This window comes from Arvicanthis niloticus, chromosome 6, assembly GCF_011762505.2.
Source record: "Arvicanthis niloticus isolate mArvNil1 chromosome 6, mArvNil1.pat.X, whole genome shotgun sequence".
NCBI lineage: Eukaryota > Metazoa > Chordata > Mammalia > Rodentia > Muridae > Arvicanthis > Arvicanthis niloticus.
Genome location: NC_047663.1, coordinates 22,443,650 through 22,453,204, shown reverse-complemented (window position 1 = coordinate 22,453,204; position 9,555 = coordinate 22,443,650). Strand labels below are relative to the sequence as shown.

Sequence of the window (9,555 nt, the reverse complement as noted above, 5' to 3'; positions counted from 1 at the left end):
TGCTTGGGCCCTGTTTCTGTAGGAACATCTTATTATGCCGACATTTGTTGATCTAGACGTTGTTTGTCTGCCCATAAGGAAGATGTTTATTTACTGACTTGCTAAATATGGAATCCTCAAAGCTACAGGTAGTCCCAGGAAGAGCATCATCACCTTCATGACGGATATGGCCTCTGTCTTGAAGAAGGAAAGAAGAAAGGAGCCTATAATTTAGCTGCCATCTACCTTTGCACCACTTCATCTGGCTAGGCACAGATGTCGGTGTGAGTATGACTGCCTACCTGCAGCAGGCAAACAAGCCAGGAGCAGACTTAACCGAACTATCATGATAAGGTCCACAGAGATGCAGTGAGGAGCTCAGTTGTGGGTGGGACTTCCAAACCGAACCACAGCCACCCTGTGTGGGTCAGATTAGTCTCCACAGTTACAGATGGACAAGTGAGGGTAGAGGGTAAGAGAGGTTAAGTCGCTTGCTGGAGATTGCTCCTGTCCTTACCACCTGTAGACTTTCAGCAAACTGAACCTCCTTTAAGAAAAAGTATTGTCCTTATTTACTGTATACGTATACATGTGCAGGCGCATACATGTGCAGGTGCACATATGTGTGTGCATGCATGTGCCGTGCACATCTGTGGAACAGGACAATTCAGGAGTCAGTTCTCTCTGTCTACCATGTGGATCCTGGGGACTGAACACAGGTCATTGGGCTTGGTGACAAGCACCTTGACCTGTTGAGCCATCTCACTGGCTCTGAACCTCAACTTTCTCAGCGGATGCCATCGATGTCATGTGTAAGAGGCTCAACCAGTGATACCACCCTCCATCCTGTTTTACTAGCCGCCCTACTCAAGAACACTTGTTCCATCTGTCCCTAGAAAGTGCTTGACACAGTTTCTTTGCTTCTCCATCTTTTCCTTCCACATCTATCCCAAGCATTCAGTAGATCTGCAGACGTTCTTTGTCTCAGAGGCTGGCAAGGCATTTGTACCCATTCCCAGTGTGGGGCAGGCACTAGGGGATGACCATGCTGAAGAACCTGGCTGTTCCAGCTTCCACACAGGGCAGACCCATTGTAAGAAATTTTGAGAGTTCTTAGAAGGTAAACACTGGGACCAGTAAGATGGCTTAGTGAGTAAAGGTGACCACCGCCAAACCTGACAACCTGAGTTTGATCCCGGGACTCACGTGATGGAAGAAGAGAACCAACTCCTGCAAATTTTCCTCTGAGGCCCATACATATGCCATGTCTCACGCATACTCCACATACACACAAAATAAAGAAATATAGAAATATTGATTTTTAAAAAACTTTTATTAATTATTTTACTTATCTAGATTTCAAATGTTATACCCCTTTCTGCCCCCTCCATGATCCTCCCACTCCATCCCCCATCCCCTTTGCCTCTAAGAGGGTGCTCACCCACTCACCCACCCACTCCCGCCTCACCCCACTAGCATCTGCATTCATTTATTCCCATGTCCTAAGTTTCTGTTTCTTCAGTTCTCCTCTGGGATGTATTTTTCTTCTGTGCAAACTCCTCTTCTGGATTTGGAACATCTGTTTCTTTTCAGTGAGGATCATCTCGATGTGTTCTGGGGAGCTCATGAAAATTTGTCGGGACATCTCAGGTGCTTTGTTGACTGGGTGTGTTCAGTGATTAGAGAATCTGTATCTAAACCCTTAAGTTTGGCATCACTCTCTGCATTTTTAAGCATGTGCAACAGAAAATCAACACTATTTTTGGCTACTGATACTGTTTCCAGCCCCATTGTTTGGCACTACCAACCCCACCATTATACCACCGGAACAGCACATGCATCTTTAAAGTGACATCTTTCAAATACTTGGTGGCTTTTCTGATATGCATGCCCTTGGTGGCCTGAGCAGTTTCATGGGTATTCTTAAAATGAACTTGAAGATTTGAATCTCTTGATTTGCATAATTTTGTAGGGTTTACTGGGTGAAGAAAGTAGTGAACTATCTTCCCAGGTTACCTCAGGCTGCTTACAGAAAGAGCAAATATTAAATCATTTGAAGATATTTCCAGGATTCGTGAAGTGAAGAGAAAAGGTTTCCCAGGTTGGTTCCTAAGATAACCAATAAGAATAAGAAACCTCTTTGCTGCTACGTGAGATGAGGTGAGAAACAAACCACAAGTTTCCAAACACCAAAGCTAGGCCTTCTTGTCCAATGAAAGGCGAGTGTTGCCTGTGTTTTCAGCCTGAGTGTAGCTAAGCCTTCCCTGGAAAGTTGAGCATTGGCCATCATTCACCCCTCCCTTCATGTATTAATGTACATAATTATTCACTCAGTTTCTCTTTGTCTTATCCATCAACCAGGACAGCACTGGGACCTGCAGGAAGGATAGAAAAAGAATGACCAACAATTTCAGTCACGATGTACAGGTTAAAAGAGAGATGTGTACACTACTGAGCGATTGTGACATTGAGCGATTGTGACATTGTGATGATTGAATAGAGATTTGCAAGCACTTTGAGGGTACTGGGAGACATATGCGTATGGGGCTTAGGAAGAGAGGAAACCTTTCTCAAGTCATGAATAAGATGGTCAACAGAATCCTCCAGGAATGATGAAAAAGCTCAGTCCTTGAAAACCAAAGACACAGAGCAGGATCCATCCCAGAAATAACTTGACAGCTCATACAATTGACACAGTCAGGAAGAAGAACACAGGAGACAGGAAGAGACTGTACTGGGACCATAGCAGTTACTGAGGCACCAAGCTATAGTAGGTCTTGAGTAAGAAGTTTAGATTTAATAATGAATGGTACTTGGTGGTTTAAGCAAGGAAGTAATGGGTTTGTGATTTTATAAATCTCTGCCTATGGAGATGAGAGAAAGAGGGCAAGTTTAAAGGTAGAGAGACCATAAGGAGACTGGCCAATTACCCAAAAGCCTCCTGGTGACAACCTGGACCTGGCAGCAATTTGGTCTAGAGCAGTAGGAGAGGTTTTAAGGCAGTAGAATCTAGAAGTGTCCATGGTTGAGACTAGAAAAGACCACCATTCTTTGAGATATCCCTTCTCAGCTATGGGGAATGGGTACCTTCCTACAGCCTTGTAGAGGGAGCAGTGGAGAGCTCATCAACTCCCTGTCATTCATAGGTCCTCTCCCTCTGCTTCCCTTCTTCAGCTAAGCCAGTGATGGAGTTGTTGATGACTCCCTCACAAAAGAGCCCTCATAAACCCTCTGATGAGAGCTGGCAGGGCATTGTCCTTTATACTGTGGTGTTATCTCCTCCAAGAATCCTCTCCTGCTAAATGAAGTGGCAGCTCTTCTGTGTGGCCCATTCTTACTCCACTCATCTTCAAAGCACTGCTCACCTTCCAGCATCATCCAGGTCCCATAAGGGCAAGGACCTTGTCTATTCAGTACTTGCATACCTGGTACCGAGTCAAGACTGATACATAGGCAGTGTGCAATTACTACTTATCGAATGGACTAATGAGAACGTGTGCATATAGCTAAGAAGGGCAAACCTAGTTGGTAACTCAAAGAAATCACTACCTCCACTCATGCATCCGGGTGACATGGCCATGAGCAATGGATTGATCAGCTGCTCTGAATCACAGACACTGTACACAGCCATTGGTCTGTTGGCAGGTTTGTCCCATTGCCCCATCCTTGGCAGGATGCTCCTTCTGCAGAGTTTGTTCTGGTAATTAAAAAGTCTTCCTTTAAGAGACCAACTATAGCCAGAGTAGAAGGTAACTGAAATAATGGAGTCTAAAATGAGATCAAAGCAAAATGGAATCTCATCTCCCCTGAAAGCAAGACATACCACTACCTCTACTGTATAATAAACCCCAAATTGAAAGCATAATAGTAGAAGGAGAGAATGTATGAATGACAGAGCATTAGTGAGCTCTCCACAGCTCCCCCTACAAGGCTGTCAGAAGGTAGGTATATTGTGCTTTCAAAAGCTATATATATATATATATATATATATATATATATATATATATATATAGATTGATAATATCAAATGCTTACAAGAGCATGGAGCAACTGGAACCCTCAGACATGGCTAATTGGAATACAAAACGATATAGCCACTTTTCAAAACAATTTAATATTTTCTTGCATATTTAGATATCCAATAACAATTTCCCCCAAAATATCATTCCAATGTATTTTCCAAAATGAATAAAAACATTGTTTATATGAAAACTTGTACATGAATGTTTCTGAAAGCTTTATTCACAATGATGAAAAATTATAAGCCATGCAAGTACCCTTTATTTAACAGATGGATTTTTAATATCACCTATCCATACAATAAAATACTAGTCAACTTTAAAAAGAAAGAAAGAAAGAAAGAAAGAAAGAAAGAAAGAAAGAAAGAAAGAAAGAAAAAAGAAAGAAAGAACGAACAAACTAGGGTTTGGGGAACTGACCAGAAAAGTATTCATTGTGTAGGAACAAGGACGTGAGTTTGATTCCCAGGGCCCGTGTTCTAAAAAAAGAAAGTGGCTAAGGCAGCAAGTCCTTGTAATTCCAGTGCTAATGAGGCAGAAGCAGACAGAACACTGGAACTCACTGGTCAGCCTGTCCACCTACTTGATCCTTGAGAGAGACCCTGACTCAAAAGGGAACAGATGAACGGTGCCCGAGGAGCATACCCAAGGCTGACTCCGATCATGTGCATGTACGCACATCCATATCCACATGTGCAATCATACACAAGAACATGATACCCATGCTTACACACAGAGAGGGAGAAACCTGATATGGGCAGCAATGTGAATGGATATCAAAGCTGTTATACTGAATGAGAAGAATTCACACTGCATGGTTTCTTAATGAAATTCTAGACATGAAAGAGCTGATAGCTGCCAGGGACTGGGGAGGGTAACCAACTGGAAGAAAAAAACAGGGAATTTGGAAGGTGGTGGAGCCTTCCGTGATCTGTGTGCATCTGTGATACCACAAGGACAGGATGTAAAATAGTCAGGTCTCATCAAGCTGGTAAAAAATGGTAAAAAAAAAAAAAAAAAAAAAATGATAGCATTTAATCACATGTCAATCACATAGCAGTAAAATATGTTGACCTATAAAAGTTTATGAAATTCTCAAGGAATACTCTTTCTGAGAGTGTTTAAATGAAACAGAAAAAATTGAAAGGCATTATCATAGAAGGAGCCTCCCGCTTGTGTTTGTGGCTAATCTTATGAAAGCCTCTTGAGATATGCGTCAGTGAGAAAACCTGAGCATTCCACTGGCTGTTTCTGCCATCTATGCTCTTATAGCTTGCATCCTTTAAGAATCATTCCTCTGCTTATAGTCAGATACACGACACATAATATAATATGTACATTCTTTATATATATTATATAGTCTTTATATATATATCTTTTATATAATATATTCTTCATAAGTAATATATCCTTTATATATGCTATATGTGCTCTTTATATAATATATATCCTATATCTAATGTATCTTTTATATATAATATGTATCCTTTATATATAATATATATCCTTTACACACACACATATGTGTGTGTATATATTATATATGCTTTTTATATTATATATTTTTATGTATAATATAACCTTTATATATTTTTGAGAGAGAGAGATGTGTGTATATACTATATATTTATATATAATATAACCTTTATATATTTTTGAGAGAAAGACACTGAGACTTCTGACCAAGAATCATGGTGCATGCTTTTAACCCTAGTATTAAAATACTGTTCCCTTAGTGCAAGAACAGATTTTATTTATTTTAACCCATGTGTCACTTAACATCATTTCTAATCATGGATTAATCCACTATTACATGAGTTTTGATTTCCTAGCTAGGCTTGTTCTGTACACGTGTCCCTTCCCTTCCTCTCAGTAAAATAACTGCAGCTAGGTCCAGGGCACAAACAAACAAAAACAAAACAAAAAGACAAAAAATAAAAAACAACAACAACCCAAAAAGCAAGACCAGAGCATGAGGCTAGAGGAAAATCGGAATGGCACCAACGTCCCCAGAAACTGTACATTCACACAGTCTGGCTGCAGAAATCCCTGCCATTCACAACCAACTTGGGATGGGGTTATGATGCCAGATGCTACATGGAAGGCTGAGGCAGGAGGATTCTAAATTTAAGGCCAGCTGGGACAACTTAGTGAGACCCTGTCTCACAATAAAAAGTAAAAGGAGGCCTGGGAATTCAGCCCCATGGTGGAGGTCTTACCTATCGTGCTTTTGAAACCCTAAATTCAATCTCTAGCATGGAAGAAAAGAGTCAGCGTGCTTGCCTCCTCTGACTTTGCCTCCTCTGACTTTGCCTCCTCTGACTTTGCCACAGGGTTCAGGCCAAGCATCCTAGAAGCACAGTACAGAAAGTAGGCACACATCCTGAGCGTGATAAAACACAGCTAGAGTCAGCTTACCTTGAAGCTTTCAGAAACATGACCTCAGGCATCCCAGGTCCTAGAGTTAATGGAAACCGCAGCTAGTGGTGACACCCAGGTATTGTCAAAGCCTCTCTAAGTGACTCTCAGACTGCACTCAGCAGCTTCTGTCTACAGTCTGTCTACAATCGGTACAACCTCCAACCCTCCGTGTAGAGAATTACCTGTGTTCCTATTAAAAACACAGCTTCCCCCAGGCCACACCCCTACAGCACCCCCTATGTCCAGGGAGGGCTCCAGAACCTAGTTTTAACCAGCCTCCTCGGACTTTGCTGCAGGAGATCAGCAAATGCTATGCTGTCCCTGAGTGGCTGCCAAAGTAGATCTTTCTAGTAGCCCCTAGGAGGGTTAAAGGAAGAGGCAAGAGGACGGATAGGGTAGCCAGCATGCTTGAATTTATTAAAAGGTTGACAAAGTTTCAAAAGAGCAGAAAGCTGGGGTGGACCAATAGGTCCAAAGAGCAAGAGAGTGTCTCATAGCTGCAAGGCAGTTGACTTCATGCAAATGAGGCCAGGAACATTGAACTTGGTGACCACCTCATTGGAACCCAGCTTTTAATTTCTTGCCAGGAAGTGGCTCTTTGGCCCTGCGTGCCTTAGACATCAGGGCAAGCTCTCCTCTCAGAAATAACAGGAGAGGCATGTTGCTGTCTTGGAGGTGCAAATGAGTCGGGAGATGAGGAGGTCTCCATCTGGAGTGGACTGGATGGAGGCTGTCCCCAACACTGTCTCAGTTAGGGGGGTGGGAGGTCTTCATTTCGTCTCGCACACAGGTGTGGGCTGACAGCACACCGGACCACAGCACCCGCCGCCGCCGCCACAGCACCCGGAGCCACAGCAGCTGCCTCCGCAGCCCCCGCAGCCAGATCCGCAGCAGCTAGACCCGCAGCCTCCGCAGCCCCCGCAGCCAGACCCGCAGCAGCTAGATCCGCAGCCAGAACCTCCGCAGCCAGAGCCTCCGCAGCCACAGCAGGAACCACAGCAGGAGCCACAGCAGTCACAGCAGCCACAGCAGCCCTGCTGGCAGCAACACTCCTCACAGCAGTCTTGTTCCTGGGAGCAGCAGTTGAGGCAGTCTCCCGGGCAGCATCCCATGGTCCCAGCGGTCAGGTCGCAGGTCAGGAACGCGGCCGAGCTTCCTCTAGGTCTGACAGTGGCCAGCTGGACAGCAGCTTTTATATCCCCCTAACCCAGGGGTGGTGGCACGGGGTACAGGATGTTTGCTTTGTTATTATTTATGCTGGTTTCCATAAGAACGTCTCATTAGCTGGCTGTTTATTTTCCAGCCGTGAGTACCTCAACTCATAAAAACGGCCCCACTCGTCCCAACTGCTATTTGTCCAGAGGGTAAAAATACACCTGGAAAAAGACCTGTCATTAACCGGGTTGGAGAGAGGAAGGGAAGCTGGCCAAGGAATCTACACTGGCACCTCTCCCACTTCTTCTCTGGTGGCGTAAAGGAGATGCCTCTGTTGGCCATGTAGCCTGTTTTCATGGATGCTAGCCCTTGAAAACTTAAGAGTAAGAATGGATAGGCCTTCTGCCTACACAGAGGCTGCAGTGGAGGGTGTGACTCTGCAGATACTCCCAGGCAGAATACCATTCTCTCCCCAGCCATGTGAGCAAAGCAAATATTTGTCTGTGTGAGGTATGTGGATGTGAGCTGCACGTTTATTTAGGCTTGGCAGGTGAGCATCAATCACGAGTAATAACTGACTTGTGAAGTGCAGATAGACTCACTATAAAACTGCAGAAGGCTGAGGAGCCGCATTCTCCCTAAGCTGAGATGAACTGAACGTCCTCACTTCTCCCTATGTAGGCAGGAAGAGCTCGGGGCAGCACCTGCAACCCACAGCCCCGGGTCTTTCTGTAATGGAAGATGGAGATAAGGAGGGGGAGAAGGGAGGTAAAGAGGGAAGTAAGAAGGGAGGAAAGGAGGGAGGGAAGGAGGAAATCAGAAAGAAAAAGGAAATGGAAGTGGGAAAGGGGGAAAGAGAGAAGGAAGGAGGGGATAAGGAGGGAGGAGAGATGGAGGGAGGGAAAAAGAAATAAATGAGAAAGGAAAAGGGAATAGAAGGAGAGAGGGAAGGAAAGGAGAGAAGAAGGGAAGGAGAAATGGAGGGGGAGAGAGAGAAATAAAGAGGGAAGGTGGGTAGGAAAAATGAAAGAAAGAGAAGACAGAAATGATGGAAGGTAGGAAGGCCAGAAAGTGGAGGGGAGGAGAGATGGGAGCAAAGGAAGAAAATTGGAAAGGGAAGTTAGAGTGAATGAAAGAAGGCAGAGAATGAGGAAGAGAGAAAGAATAAGGAAAAAAGGGGGAGGAAGGGGAAAGAGAGAGGATGGGGAAATTGAAGGGAAGAAAAGAAGGAAGTGGGAAGGAAAGAGAAGGAAGGAGAAAAGGAAGTAAAGAAGGAAATGAGGAAAGAGAAAGAAAGGGAAGGAAGGAAGGGGGAGGGAGGGAGGGAGGGAGGGAGGGAGGGAGGGAGGGAGGGAGGGAGGGAGGGAGGGAGGGAGGGCCACTGGAAGCCAAAACACTCCATTGAAACAGGAATGTTGCAGGGCTGAAGAGAGGGCTCAGCACTTAAGAACACTTGTTTTTCTTGCAGAGGACCCAGCCTTAGTTCCCAGCACACACATGGAAGCTTACAAGCACATGCAACCCCAGCTCTACAGGAGCCAATGTCCTCTTCTGACCCCTGTGGGTGCCAGATGCAGAGCAGTGCACAGGCATACATGCAGACCAAACACCCATATACATAAAATCAGTAAGTCTATAAAAATAGAAAGAGGAATGTTGAATGCATGGACAGATACAACTGCCTTTGACAAAGCTATAGATTTTGTGTGATTGCTTCTAGGCAACCAACATCAGTTAAAAATCTCCCCTGAGGTTTTATTACTTCTCATAGTTTTTCTCACTGAATTAAACTCCTATCTTAACGGAATGCTGAGTTTTAAGGAAAACAAAAGGTGGAGATGACGTAAAGCGTCCGTCGGGTTGTGGCATTAGTGTGGAATATCCCAGTGTCACTCCAAGAAATCAAAGGCTTTGGGCGAGAGATGAGAATGCTCAAGTTCTGAGATGGGTGAACAGTCTGTCCGCACTTTAAGCCTCGGGA

The 9,555-nt window shown here is 44.3% G+C and overlaps 1 protein-coding gene across 1 annotated transcript; it reads right to left on the bottom strand.

The window, feature by feature from the left end:
- Nucleotides 1-6,834: 6,834 nt before the first annotated feature.
- On the bottom strand, nt 6,835-8,143 carry Krtap17-1 (keratin associated protein 17-1). The gene has a single exon (XM_076935205.1). The coding sequence runs from the start codon at nt 7,529-7,531 to the stop codon at nt 7,190-7,192; it is 342 nt and encodes a 113-aa protein (XP_076791320.1). The 5' UTR covers nt 7,532-8,143; the 3' UTR covers nt 6,835-7,189.
- Nucleotides 8,144-9,555: the final 1,412 nt, after the last annotated feature.